General features: G+C 43.8%; 1 protein-coding gene across 1 annotated transcript; it reads right to left on the bottom strand.

The window, feature by feature from the left end:
- Nucleotides 1-238: 238 nt before the first annotated feature.
- On the bottom strand, nt 239-5,707 carry LOC145770258 (uncharacterized). Its single transcript, XM_082581856.1, has one exon. The coding sequence runs from the start codon at nt 5,705-5,707 to the stop codon at nt 239-241; it is 5,469 nt and encodes a 1,822-aa protein (XP_082437982.1).
- Nucleotides 5,708-15,326: the final 9,619 nt, after the last annotated feature.

Raw genomic sequence — 15,326 nt, 5'->3', positions numbered from 1 at the left:
AGATTATCCAGTACGCCCTATATAGCGCCAAAGTTAGATCATTGGTTACAGACACTAAAAACAAAAATGATATCAAATTCAAAGAGCAGTCAAGAAATAAAATTAACAGACTACCAAAACTAGTAATTGGCACTGCAATCCAAGACAGGTTAAGCCCACCTAGTGAAACATAGCAATGCCTAACTTAATACATATAACAAACAAAATTATCGATCAGCGAAGCCGCAGCAGAAACAGTTCATGTCACAGAGGGCTGAGTGCCCAAATGTCCTTCTAGCAAACAGATTTTTCTCACGTCTCTAATCAATACATTGTCCGCAGTTTGGACGCGCACCCGACGTACCAGGCCATCTGAATCAGCGTAGCATTCTCTCACTATAGCCTTGGGCCAACAGCCGCGTTTGACATTATCGTCCGCTATTAACACCAGGTCACCAATCTCCAGGTTTGGAGAGGTCCCATACCACTTGTTTCTAGGCTGGAGCATTGGCAAATAATCGGTCAGCCAGCGACTCCAAAATTTGTCCGCAACAGCTTGGGTTTTGCGCCAGGATCGTCGATACAGATCTCTCTTCGTCGACACTTCACTCGGCAAGACCGTTTCCAGCGTCCCGGTAAGCAACATACTTGGTGTTAAAGCCATAAAGTCTTTTGGATCAGTTGAAACGTCAGTAATGGGCCGATCATTCAAGATTCGCTCTATTTCGCTGATCAAAGTTGACAGCTCGAAATCATCTAAGCTGGTTTCCCCTACCATGAGGCGCATGTGCTTTCTAACCGATCTGATTAAACGTTCCCAGACACCACCTGAGTGTGAACAGGCTGGGGGATTGTATTTCCACTCGATCTCGCTTTGAGTCATTGCATGTTGGAACTTGGCACTCTTCCAAGACTTCACGCCGTCGTTCAGCTCACGCTCGGCGCCTTTAAAGTTGGTGGCGTTGTCACTGAAAACAACCTCTGGTTTGCCACGCCGACAAATGAACCTTCGAAATGCTTGAATAAATGCAGCTGCTTCCAGCGATTCGGCGACTTCTAAATGGACGGCACGTGACGCCATACAAGTAAACAGAACGACGTACCTTTTGACGGTACTCCTTCCCTGCTTAATAAGCAATGGGCCCATCAAATCGACGCCAGTGGAGTGAAAGGGTTTCTTTCCGGCTTCCGTTCTTGATTCTGGGAGATCGCCCATACGTTGCGTCCCAACGCGAGTGTTCCACACCCGACAACGAAGGCAAGAGCTTAGAACCTTTTGTACGGCCGCACGACCACGAATGATCCAGAAGGTTGACATCAGAGAGTTCAAAACATGCGAAGTTCCACTATGTCCAGACTCTTCATGCCGGTTGCAAATTAGCATTTGTGTTAACGGATTGTTGGGTGGGAGAATCATGGGATGCTTGATGTTTAAAGGTAGATCTACATTCCTCAGCCGTCCACCTACTCGTAATACACCGTCCAACAGAATGGGACTAAGCTTCCGTAGTGGCTTGAGTGCTGGATTGTTGCACAACTCCCTGTCAGGTAAAAGTTCATTGTTGGGTAGAGATTGTAATCTTGTCATTGCTTCAGGGAAATCATCCCACTGTACAAGTTTGACGAGGTCGGTAGTGGCTTCTAACATCTCTGCGCCTGTAAGTGGACCAACCTTCGGCTGTGGTGAACTGGAATGTTTCCACAAGATATACGCTTTGAATCTCTTTAGCCATGCCACTGATCTTTGGATTTTCCAGTACTTCGAGTGACGCATCAGGAGCAGTTTCAGCAAATTGTCTTCCTCAGCTGCGGTAGTAGCCATGCAAACGTTCTTCATTTCATCATCATCATTCAATGGCACTGTAATCACGTCTGGCTGCTGCGGCCAATTGCTTACACATTCACTTAAAAATTCAGGACCATTAAACCAAAGTCCAGCAGTGTCGACCCGATTAGGCATTAACCCACGAGAGGCAATGTCAGCCGGATTGACACTGGTGGGAACATAACGCCATTGTTCAGGTGTGGAGTAGTTATGAATGACCTGAAGCCGATTAGCCACAAACGTATGAAAGCGAGAGGCACAATTCTGGATGTACTGGAGCACAATGGTAGCGTCAATCCAAAAATACACGTTGTTAAAGTCAAATTCAAGCATGTTGCAAATAAACGTACTTAGTTTCACGGCCATAGTGGCTGCAGTTAACTCGAGTCGGGGTACAGTCACAGGTTTAGAAGGCGCTACTCGAGATTTCCCCATACAAAAGACACAACTTACCGAATTATCAGCATACACAATACGAATGTAACTGGCCACACCATACCCCACAGTGCTCGCATCAGAAAAAACATGTAGCTCGATGCTAACGCAAACCTTGTCGGCCAATTTAAAGCTGCGTGGTATAGAGACGTTACGCAGTTGTGGTAGTCCATGCAACCAAGTTTGCCACTGCTGGCGTGCAGTTTCTGAAATGATGTCATCCCAGCCGCTCCCATCTCGACACGATTCCTGTAAAAGCTTCCTTATGGGCAAAACAAACGGTTGAACTATGCCTAAGACATCATACACCTGATTAATCATGGAAAGAAGTCCTCGCCTGCTCATTGGCTTCTCCTTCACGTCAACTTGGACCTTGAGACAATCTGCCGATGTGCTCCAGAAAACACCCAAGGCCTTCTCAACTGTCTCGTCATGCAGTGAAACATCCGGTCCAGACTTGGCGATGTCATCGTCTAAAACACAACTCAAAACATCTGGGTAATTCGCGACGAACTTGGTCAGATTGAACCCACCACTGTGCAGCAATGGAAGAAGCTCACTTATTAGTTTGGTAGCTTCATCTGCACTACCACATGATTTTAAGAGGTCGTCGACATAAAAGCTGTTACCTACTGTGTCTCTTACCTCTTTGCATGCACCGGTGGCATTGTCCTTTGCTGTTTTCAGGAGTGCATAAGAGGTGCAACTAGGCGAACATGTTGCACCAAAGGGACATGCATTCATTTGATATTCCGCCGGCGTCTTACCCAGGTCACCATCAGGCCACCAAAGAAATCGGAGAGCATCTCTGTCTGCAGGGTCCACTCGCACCTGGTGGAACATACTGCGGATGTCTGCAATGAATGCGATTGGATCCTGACGAAATCTAAGAAGTACACCGGTTAAATTATTGCAGAGGTCTGGACCCTGCAGCAGTGTGCTGTTAAGGGAAACTCCCTTGTATTTGGCAGCACAATCAAAAACCACTCGAAACTTCGGCCCTGTAGCGTGGTGAGGGAGGTACCATGTACGATCTGAAGGAGTGGGATTAGTCACCTGACTGGCATATTCGTTTACAATGTACTCATTAATTTTTTGAGCATATAAGCCCCTTACCTCCTCGTTACAAACAAGTTTGTTTTTAAGAGACTGAAGGCGCCGCTCTGCCACAATCCGGTTATTTGGGAGGGGTACGTTTTCATCTCGCCAGGGGAGTCTCATTTGATAATGGCCACCAACCTTTTTAACCGAGTCTTCCATGACTGATAAGGCCCTTTGATCCTCCCTGGACATGGACACCTGTTGGACCTCTTCGGCATCCTTAAAATCTTGTTCCAAGAACTGCAGCACTTGTTCATGGAGCCCTTCCGAGGTTTTCACCGCCGTAAGGCTGATGCCAGTGCCACCACTATCCGAGTTGACATTTTCTTCAAATTCGGCTCCAAACAATGTCCATCCAATTGCTGTATGCCACCCAAATGGTTCACCAGCCTTACCACAGCGCTGCTCTTTAATACGGAAGACCTCATGGGCATCCATGCCTATCAGTAAATCCACTTGTTGTGAAGGCAGTTTAGGAAATTGAATGTCCCTTAAGTGATTGTACTCTCCTGAAATCCTATTAGAGGGGATATTGTCTGACAGATTAGGTAGTTTTTGTAGTACCATCACCGAAGGAATTGCAAAGACTTCATCTTCTGCCATTCCCTGGATGTGCAGCGCTTTGACTTTAGAATGGCAGGTGGCCGAGTTACCAATGCCTTGGAGAGATGCCCCTCCAATGGATTCTTTTAACCTCAATCTTTTCACCAAGCGTTGAGTGCAAATGCTTGTGGTGGAGCCGGTATCCATAAGAGCATAGGTACAAATAGCTTGTTCCTGGTCACCCCCCCAAACCTTTACCGGTACAATGCTTAAGACGGGGTGGGTAGGTACTTCTATCGGCGTCGATGCAAAGAGGGACTTGTTAGGTGCAGTTGTTTGCTCGCCGTCGTAATGAAGTAGAGTGTTGTGTCTTTGATGGCATTTCTGGCAATGCTTCCTAAAGTTGCATTTAGATGCAAGGTGACCCCCTTTTAAGCAGTTGAAACAAAGTCCCCACTCACGCACCAAATTGCGGCGGTCGGATATGGATGTCTCTAGGAAAGTATTACAACGCCAGATGGGGTGGTCCTCACTGCAAACAGGACATTCCTTTTTTACAGAAGTTTTAACATTCCCCGTCATGTTGTTGGAGACTGCCAATATCCTGTCCTTCCGGTTGTGTTCTTTCTGGTGTGTTTTCAAATGGAAGTCATTATTTGCCTGTGCCTTAAATACCTGTTGAGCCCACTCCATTTCGGCATAGCGAGCTGCATCGTTAATTAACTCCAAAAGATCTACAAAAGTGGCCTGCTCCCCTACACGCTGTTTGTGAAATGCCAACTCAGCAAACCTTTCTTGAAGCTTTAGGGGTAAGCGAGCTAACAGGAGGCTTAATATTTCCGAACCGTTAAGTTCTCCCAAGTTGCCACCTGCTTCAAAAAGGCATTTGCAATTGTTCATCCGGAGAGCCATGTCATTGAGTCGCTCTGAGTCTGATGAACGGATTTTGGGACCCTTTATCAGTTCTTCCTTAACTTTCACCCGCATCCTGAGGTTGTTGCCATACCGATTATTTAAAAGCTCCCATGCTTTATAGTATCCTTCCCCCTTGTCTGGGTAGACATTACAATTTTGGATCAACCTGGCTGGCTCTCCGGTGACATACATCTGCAGGTATAATAGCCGCCTATGACTATCATAGCAGCTGCCTTCAACGAATGCCTTAAACTCTTGGACAAAGGATGGATACTGCCCAATGTCCCCACTAAATTTCCTCAGCTGCAGCTGGGGAAGCTGCACAGCCGGTGATGTAGGCGCCATATAAGGCCGACTGGGTTGGGGTGCGGAGCGTAAATAACTAGTCTGTCTAGGAGTCCAGTCTCTGGGCATGTGACCCTGATTATCAGACCAAATATTGGGCACATCAGACCTGGACTGGAAGCCAGGTGGCGCACTTGCTCTTCTTGAGAATTCATAACTAGTTGCATAACCGGGCGTCAATTGTGGTTCACCGCGAAAGTCAGGCGGCACTGTGGTTTTGCCATGAAACTGAACCTCGCTTTTCAGACTTGGAGAGAGGTCGTGACCCGAGAGCGCATCTATAACTTGATATTGCTCCCTGCTAGTACCACTACTGCCAGAAGTCCCATCCTGGTCGAACTGGTTGGCTGCCCCAGATGACCATGACGGTTCAGTTTTACCTTCAACATTAGAATTAGCCTTATTGCTGAGTTGATTCTGCACTAGAGACAGCAACGCCTCTGTGCGGTCGGTAGCCTTTGCCAGCTCTGCACGCATGTCGTTCAGCTGTGCATAAACGTCTGGCTTGGTTTCCACATTTGGAGGCAAACCATCTTGCTGAGCAATACTTTCAGGCTCAGACATCACACAGTTAATGACAAAGTAAACAAATTAATCAAATAAAAGAAACAATGAACAACTTACCGCACCAATAGAACACTTCGCTTCCAGGGAGTAGTCTACAACCAAATTTAACTAGCGTACTTTAACTTACGCAAAACAATTTTAATCAGTCAATAATTGGTAATGATGTTACCGCCGCTGCTCGCCTACTTAATTTTAGTGGATAGTCTGGTAGATCAGTCGTCAACCTATACCTAATTATTCCTGACTTGACACCCACACTGTCTAAAATACCACACTCAGTTAAATCACCAAAGGAGATGGGTAACACAGTATAATTGTGGCTCAAGCCTATGATGTAAACACTTAAAGGAATAACAATGACCAACTTAATTCGAGTGATGAGGTTGATGAAAGGATTACCAATTATTGAAACAACCACTGTCTAGTAATTAAGAGACAGCAAAAATACGTCCTAACTCTAGCGATGTCAGTATCTAAAAGACAGTTCCAAAGCGACCGCGAGATGACGTCACGAGATTAATTGATCGACAATCGATAAAGAATTTAACAGTTGCAAGAACGCTCAGATATGAAGGGAATCCGTAACAGTAGCGAAAGACCTGATGTTATCCAACATAACATTCTTTGGAGTTGTCTGAGAGACATGGGAACGCCAATGCACCTGCTGGAACTTATAAGGTCATTGTATGAAAATCAAGAAGCTACAGTTCGAAAAGCATACGGAAATACAGCCTGGTTTAAAATTGAAAAAGGAACACGCCAAGGGTGCATTTTATCTCCTTCTCTATTTAATATGTACACAGAAATGGTTATGAGGAGAGCAGGGTTGAATAATTCCAATACCTATAGGAGTGAAAATCGGTGGTAGAATTATAAACAACTTGAGATATGCAGATCGTCGTCGTCGTGTGAGCCTCTGGGGCCGAGGGTCTATCCTTTTACCACCCCAGATTCACGATGTTCCCGGACTACACTGGAAGGCTACTAGAGAGCAGCCAGTCTTTGGTTTCATCATCCATGACACGCAGACCTTCCACTCCGTTAGGTGACTTGAAGATGGAACAGTCATTGATAATGTGGTCTGCAGTCTGTTCCTCGGCACCAAATTCACAGGAGGAGGAAGAGGCCATTCCCCATTGGTGCATGGTTGAGCGGAAAAGCCCGACGCCCGTTCGAAGACGGTTGAGGCGCACCCATGCCTGTCTAGGTAGTGTTAGGCCGATGGGGCGTGTGTCGGCGTCGGGGATGAACGAATGGAGTCTGGTGGCGTTTGACTTCCATTCAGAACTCCATTTATGGTCCGCCCTAGTAGCCGCAGAGATGTCTTGTACATCAGCTTCGTTGATAAGAAGTTGAGCGGCTGGCACGAATGGGTGTCTTGATTTCAGTCGACGAGGGTGCTCGATTGGGAGCAGAGATCTTGTGGTGGAGAAGGTGGTTAGGCTCCAGTGCTCCAGATGACACTACCCTTTTGGTCGAGAACGCACAAGATCTTGAAGACTTAATCATCAAAGTGAAAAAGGAAAGTGAAAGGGCTGGATTGAAACTCAACATCAAAAAAACAAAAATTATAACAACTGGTAAAGCAGATAACATAAATATCAAGATCGAAAATCAAGAAATTGAAACAGTGAATGAATTCATATTTCTAGGCTCAAAAATAAGCTGGGATTCTAATAACTCACCAGAGATAAGGAGAAGAATAGCGCTGGGAAGAAATGCATTTGTTGGAATGAATAGCATTTGGAAGAGCAAGGATATAAAATTAGAAACAAAAAAGAAGCTGATCAAAACTATTATACTCCCACAGTGGCGTACGCAGAATTGTCTTAAGGGGGGGGGGGGCCATTGAGAGTAGCGTAGCTAGGAATTTTGAAAGGGGCGTTTTCGCTTAAGACGACACCCAGCGGAGGGGGGTCTCCCCCCAGAAAATTTTGAAAAATTACTTTGAGTTTGGTGCATTCTGAAAGCATTTTCAACAAAAATGTGGGTATGAATATTCCTGTAAAATGGTGCTGTTAGGTGGCATAGCAAAGGATAAGATCATGTTTTCTTCGGCATTTTTCGGAAATAAAGCTAAGTCTCTATGTTTTCTTGTTGTTAATTCTTGGCTGAGATGTTTGAATGTTTGGTATTGGCAAAACTCGCTCTTTTAATGCAGTTTTGTTTAAAATTAGGCAAGTTTTTTTTAGACTGAAACCATCATTCCCAAGCATAAAGAGACTGAAAGCATCATTCTCAATATCGTGACGTTACACGCGTGCCAAAGTGGAGTTGTAACCCCCAAGGCCCCCCCCTCCCTGGCTATGCCACTGGCCATTGATATCCCAGACGTCTTCATGATATCCCAGTATGGCTTTAGTTTAGATTTTATCCATTTCTCTCTCACTAATCACTATAATAGGCTTACAGAACACTATGCTACATTGGCATACCTGGGGTGGGGTAGGTGGATTGGGCCATGTATTTTGTATTGGCTTAGTCTATAAAACAACATTGTTACAGTAATTGCTTTGACAGAGCAATGCAAAACACATTAAATGCCTTAATCTACGTCGTTAACTACTAAAACATGTTTAAGGGGGGGAGGGGGGGGGCATGGCCCAATGCCCCCCCCCCTGCGTACGCCACTGTACTCCCACAACTTACGTATGCGAAACATGGACAAGAAACAAAACAGACAGAAGAAAGATTGACGCATTTGAATTGTGGTGTTGGAGAAGGTTACTGCGTGTTCCTTGGACAGCCAAAGAAACAAATGAAAAAATTCTCGAACAAATTAAACCGGACATATCCCTAGAAACTAAATCGTCAGGCAGAAACTTTCATATTTTGGCCACATAATGAGAAGCAAATCAATGGAAAAAGACATCATGCTTGGTTTGGTCAGCGGAGGAAGAGAAAGGGGGCGCCCAAAAACAAAATGGCTTGACACAATTGTAACTGACAGTGGTATGGGAGTGCATAAATTGAAGGAGGCTGCGTGGGATCGAGAGATGTGGAGAAAGATGACATACAGAGTGACCGAAAGTCGTAAACGACTGAACGCATGAAGAAGAAGAAGCGAAAGACCATAAGCGGTCATCTAGTCAATCACCACACATGGGTATGCACACTTCTGCACGCCCATGTGTGCAGAAGCAAGCACACAAAATCAATAAATAAAAGGTTTTAGCCACTGACACTTAAAAAAGAAAGAAAAAAACAACTGCTGTTGGCTTGAATCGTCATTTCTAGATTGAAGATAAAGGATAAAGATTCCAACCAACCAACCAGATTAAACCAATGACCAATCTGTGATTGTGCGCTAGAATACAGCGACAGTGTGCTGTATTTTAGTAAAAATATGTATAAAAAAATGTCTTCGTGTTTTTGGTAAAATCTTATCTACTTCGCAAATCTACCGGTTAAATTTCACTTTTTCTCTGTTTCAATTTAATTTCTATAACGGCAGTCAGATTTTTTTTAAATTTTTCCAAATTGGAAAAAAATTATCTTGTCCAAACCACCCAAACTGCTATGAAGTGGTATTCGGAAAAAGTGAAGCACTTTCAAAAAGTGTTTATTTTAATTTTGGGACAGACTGAAAGTCATGGCTTCTAAACTGGAATCTAACTTGCATGCTGCCTGATGTGATATAGGATGGGAAAATCTTCCACATTAGGCCTTGTATACAATTGACAAGGAAGAAAAAGGTGCATAAGCTGCATGGAAAAGAGTGTGGCTTAACCCACCAACCACTGCTTTCATTTGGCGATCGGCGGTCATCTTGTTTTAGTTTAGATAACATGTCAACATGTATTTCCTATCAATTACAAAGGCCTATTTCAAAGATTGAGTTTAAAAACACTAACTGCAAATAAAAGTGCACGCCAGCTCAGTGCACTACGGTTACGACTAATTGACTGACTACCGGAAAGATTCACGTGACTTCGAGTTTCACAAGATCACGCGGCGCTAGTTCGACTCTCGGGGTGTGAGCTATGAGTAACGCATTTCAGGATTGCTCTCCATTCAGTGGCACCTAATAAATGGAATAATTCCCCGAAACAACACTTCAACAATCGGAAACTGCACTCTCGGTAACCGGCCGTGCGTCAAGAGCCTCTACAAGTATGCAAAATTATCAGGAATAACCAATCAAGGCTTTTTCAGTCCGAGGATAAAGATTCAAAACCAACCAATCAACTTTAAAAACAACTAGATACAGGCCTACAAACGATCTTTTCATATTCCTATGTTTTCTGGTACAGTATAATTTTTTTGAATTTTTTGGAGATTGGTTTCATTGAATTTACGGCGCCTGAAATATAACCAAATTCACAACCAAATTCACAACTAAATTCACGCAAACTGTTTGTATTTATGTCACGTTTTTGCGCATGCGCGTAGTCATTCGCATAAAACAAAATAACCACTTTGCCGTGTTTTACGATAAAACTAAAATCAGAAAAAAATGTTTGCGGCTGTCTTGCAACATTTTTAGAGTGTTGTAGTAGAATAGAAAATAGTATTTGAACTTTAAATACCATAAACAAAAAGTGAATTCCACACTAAGGGCAACAAGGCAATTTTAAGTGAGAGTGAAAGTGAAAGGTCTGCGCGTCATGGATGATGAAACTAAAGACTGGCTGCTCTCTAGCAGCCTTCCAGTGTAGTCCGGGAACATCTTGAATCTGGGGTGGTAAAAGGATAGACCCTCGGCCCCAGAAGCTCAGACGACGACGACGACGAAACCAAAACAATTTTGAGATTAGTTTTTTAATATCTGTAAAGCAGTGATGTACGCGTATAGCCTACAAAAAATATTGACGCCGTCAGCGCAAACGCAAACGTTCGAAAAACCATACGCCGTATGAACATTTTTAGAGTGTTGTAGTAGAATAGAAAATAGTATTTGAACTTTAAATACCATAAACAAAAAGTGAATTCCACACCAAGGGCAACAAGGCAATTTTAAGCGAAAAGTAGTTTTCAGGATAGGAGAGGGGTGATTTTATTGGACGTAATTTTCAAATTTTTAATGCCAAGGATCTTATAATATACTATTGTAAGGTATTCTAAAATCAAGATCAAAATTGAATTTGAAAAAGGATTCGTTTAACCCCCTTCCCATACTATAAACACTATGATCAGTGATCAGTGATCAATGACTCTATTTGCATCTTAAAATTTGTCTTTTTTTTAGAAAATTCCAACAATGTCAACCAAAATCTTTTCCTAAAATTGATCTAAACACACAATGTACCGTTTGTGATTTAAAAATCATTTGTATATTTTCAATCAATTTCCCTGTGTTGTTTGTTATGACACTTTTTTGTGTAAAAACATTTGCTGGACTGCAAGGCTGTTTCACAAATTTTCAAACAAGTTATTGTCACCTAGTGAAACTTGGGATAGTAGAAGTAGGGGATTGGATTGCCCACTCAAAAAGAAGGTGGACAACTGGAAGGTCATTGTAGTATAGCCTACCTAGTTGCAGCATTATGACTTGTCAGCGTGTGTACAAAGTGTGTGTTGCAAAAATAAATGTATGGAAATTTGTGATACAGTAGGCAGGCCCGGATTAAGGTCAAATGGGGCCCCTGTGCTAATGAATTTTATGGGGGCCCTTACCAGCTTACGTGGAGCATAATGGAAGTAAGCTGGTTTCGCTTGCAGAGGAAACCGAGCCTTGCTTAGGTAAGTTAGATAACTTTGAAATAGCACGTGATCGATGATTAAATAAGCATGTGCAAATTAAGTCAACAATGTTTACGTTATAATGGATGCAAAATCACACACATTAAATCAACGAAACCGTGCAAGGGAAAACATTGTAGCAAGGGACCACTGTTAGTAGCCTGCTGCACACTACACTGCAAATTGCAATGAAAGGTTATTCTGAATTTCTATTCTAAACTGCTCTTTCATTCACTAACTACCAATAGGATTTAGAAAACTAACATGAAATTCAGTCGAACGACTTTTTTCTGGCTATTGATAAATGTGTTACTTTTTTTAGACAGAGGGGCCCCACTTTTCTTAATTTTTTTTCTTGAAAATTTTTTTCAGGAAAAATTGTTATTTTATTTTATTTATTTCATTTTTAGGAAAAGTGGGGCCCTCTGTCTGCGGGGCCCCTGTGCTTTAGCACACCCTAGCACAATGGTTAATCCAGGCCTGAGTAGGCTGTCATGTTCAATTTAATAGCCTACTATTCTAGTCATAATAATACAGTGATAGCCCCCAGGGGATCCGAAGCGCTACCGCCCCATCTCTCTGCTCTGTATCCCCTTCAAGATACTCGAAAGACTTATCTACGCCCGTGTCGAACCGATAATAGACCCTCAGCTCCCTCGGGAACAAGCCGGCTTTCGCCACGGAAGATCAACTGTAGACCAGGTCACTCTGATGACCCAAGACATCGAGGACAGCTTCTCGGCAAAAAAGAAGGCTGGCGCCGTGTTTGTCGATCTCACGGCTGCCTACGACACTGTATGGCACAGCGGCCTTACCTGCAAACTACTCCGTCTCCTTCCTGACAGGCACATGGTCCATATGATTATGGAACTTGTGCAAAACCGCAGCTTTACCCTTTCCACCGGTAGCGGCCGACGAAGTAGACTACGTCGACTCAGGAACGGCGTCCCACAGGGCTCTGTCCTGGCTCCCCTCCTCTTTAACACTTACATCTATGACCTGCCTGACACCATCTCCAGGAAGTATGCTTATGCAGACGATCTGGCTCTCCTGCATCCAGCCGGAGATTGGCAGTCAATGGAGAGGAACCTAAGCCAGGACATGTCAACTATATCAACATATCTCCAGAAATGGAAGCTACAGCTCAGCAAGGCAAAGACAGTGTCGGCGGCCTTCCACCTAAACAACAAGGAAGCAAAACGTGAGATCAACATTACCACCGATGACGAACACCTCCCCTACTGCGCCGAACCCACCTACCTCGGCGTAACCCTGGACAGGTCACTCACGTACCGACGACACCTGGAGTCACTGCGCAAAAAACTATCTGCGCGCGTTGCACTTTTGAGGCGGCTGGCGGGTTCCGGCTGGGGAGCTGATGCGAAAACCCTTCGCACAGCTACCTTGGCCCTTGTCCATTCTACCGCTGAGTACTGCGCACCAGTGTGGTGCCGCAGCTCTCACACCCGCCACATTGACACCGCCATCAATGACGCACTACGCACTGTGACTGGATGCCTGCGTCCCACTCCAACGGACTGCCTTCCCATCCTTGCAGGCATCCAACCTGCTGAGCTTCGCCGTAAAGGAGCCATGATTTCCCTTGCTCGTCGCGCACTGGACCCCGATCACCTCCTCCACAGTACATTCCAGCGCCTACCTGGAGGACAGCAGCGACTGAAATCAAGACGCCCATTTGTGCCCGCCGCACGACAGCTTCTGAACAACGTTGAAGATCTTGGAATAAGTGCGGCACACTGGACGAACTACACATGGAACATGGAGTGGCAAAACAACACCTCCCGACTCCGTGATTTCCTACCCGACGTCGATCTCCACCCTCCGGGAATGTCCCTCGCAAGACTTGCGTGGGTCCGGCTTAACCGCCTACGAACCGGCGTCGGTCGCTTTCGTTCAGACATGTGCAAATGGGGCCTGGCTCCCTCACCGGGATGCGAGTGTGGCGCCACAGACCAGACAGTAGATCATGTCGTCCATGACTGCCCAATCCATCAACCACCACATGGAGCGCTTGGACTGAAGGCCCTGGATGACGAGACTGTCGAGTGGCTGATGACATCATGCCCAAACATATAGTCCAGAAGAACAGCTCATACGACGAAGAAGAAGTGATAGACTTCATGTTACAGTGGTAACGGTAGTTAATAGCCACACACTGCTGTAGTAAGGTTCTACCGAGGTTGTAGCACCCAAAATTCCACACAAAATGTAGCATTTCATGTGATCAAAATGAATTTACATAAAAATTTTGCAGTGACGGTATTCTACTATCCCTAAGTGAAACCAAAACAATTTTGAGATTAGTTTTTTAATATCTGTAAAGCAGTGATGTACGCGTATACAAAAAATATTGACGCCGTCAGCGCAAACGCAAACGTTCGACAAACCATACGCCGTATGCGTCAACGTAACTTGTAAAAAAAGCTGGCGGCGTCAGCGCATACACTAGTGTAAACTCATTTTGTTTGCTAGGGGCCAAATATTCACACGGTATAAACCACTTGAAACAAACCAAGTTTTATTTTAAATTTCCACGAAGAAATACAAGCGTCTGAAAGTGTTCATCTGACATTTCGCTGTGTTTTGGTTTCAATATGTCTTTGCCCATTGAAAACATTCTTTCAACTTAGGCTATCCAAAATTTGGAAAGTTTCATAAAAAAAAAAAATGCAAACAACAGCTAAGACATTAAAAAGTATACGTTGACGCTATAGGCTACGCTAAAAAACCGCGAAAACTTCACGGGGTAGCCTCAAGCGACAACTATCCAAAAAAAATGTGGCCGTAACCGTTAGCGTAAACAAAATGTCTACGCCGCAAGTCTACGGCGTAAAATTTGCGGCGTAGGCCTATACGTAGGCTACATCTCTGATGTAAAGTTAATTTTTATCGGAAAAGCTGAGAGAGGGTGGCCGTTAACATTGCCCTGATGGTCATGTCGCTAAGGCGCTTTACTGCATTTTAACTTCTGAAGTTAGCCTATATAGCCTAACAGCAGGCAATTGAGATTGGTAAGTCATAACTTTACTGTTTAGATAAAATTGGATTTCTGCAAGTTGACAATGTTTTTAGTTGTTTAATTTTGTTGGTTTTTTTATTGTTTTGGATGGGTCAAATATTAACAAATTTGTAAGTCGTGCTGGGCTTGATGCGTTGCGCCTGGAATAGCTTTGTTCTACCCAACGTAAGATTTGTTTATAGGTTTTTCTTAGCACCTACCTTGCAGTCCTTGCTATTCTTCGCTATGTACTAAACGCATTAACATGTGTTGGTTGCCTGGTTCAATTCTCGGGGGTGTGCGGGTGCGCTTGAGCAACGCATTTCAGGACTGCTCTCCATTCAGCAACACATAGTGGGTAGAATAATTCCCCAGTAACAACATTACAACAATCGAAACTTCATTCTGTAAATTTCGGTAATCGGTTATTCCTGCGTTAAAATCTTCTACAAGTAGGCTATGCGAAACTATCCGGAATATCCTATCAAGGCTTTGTTCAGGCGGAAATAAACATTCGAAACCAAACCAACCAGCCCCTAACGACCATCAGTAGACTTACTCTTTATAACGCACCATAGCCGATTTATTTACCAAATTTTGAAAATATCCCCTTCCGATATGTTAGGCTATATAGCTAGCCTGTAACTTATATGTGTTTTTTGTTTAAAGAAGAATTCTTTTTTATTTCCTTTTGTCTCAAATTATATCTAAAAGAGTTGCGACAGTACCATTTGTTTAAACTTAATATCTTATTTCGCTCTCAAGCACGTTTTAACGATAGCGTTTTGTCGCTTCTACCTTTTTTTAGACTTTTGCTATGTTGACGTGTATTGCTTTTGCTGTGATGGTCCGAAATAAAAACAACTGAACTGAACATTTTATTTGAAAAGTTACAGATTTTAAAATTATTTATTT

The sequence above is a fragment of the Aplidium turbinatum genome, chromosome 5, assembly GCF_918807975.1.
Source record: "Aplidium turbinatum chromosome 5, kaAplTurb1.1, whole genome shotgun sequence".
NCBI lineage: Eukaryota > Metazoa > Chordata > Ascidiacea > Aplousobranchia > Polyclinidae > Aplidium > Aplidium turbinatum.
The sequence above is the reverse complement of the archived record's forward strand: the minus strand, read 5'-3'. Positions and strand labels throughout refer to the sequence as shown.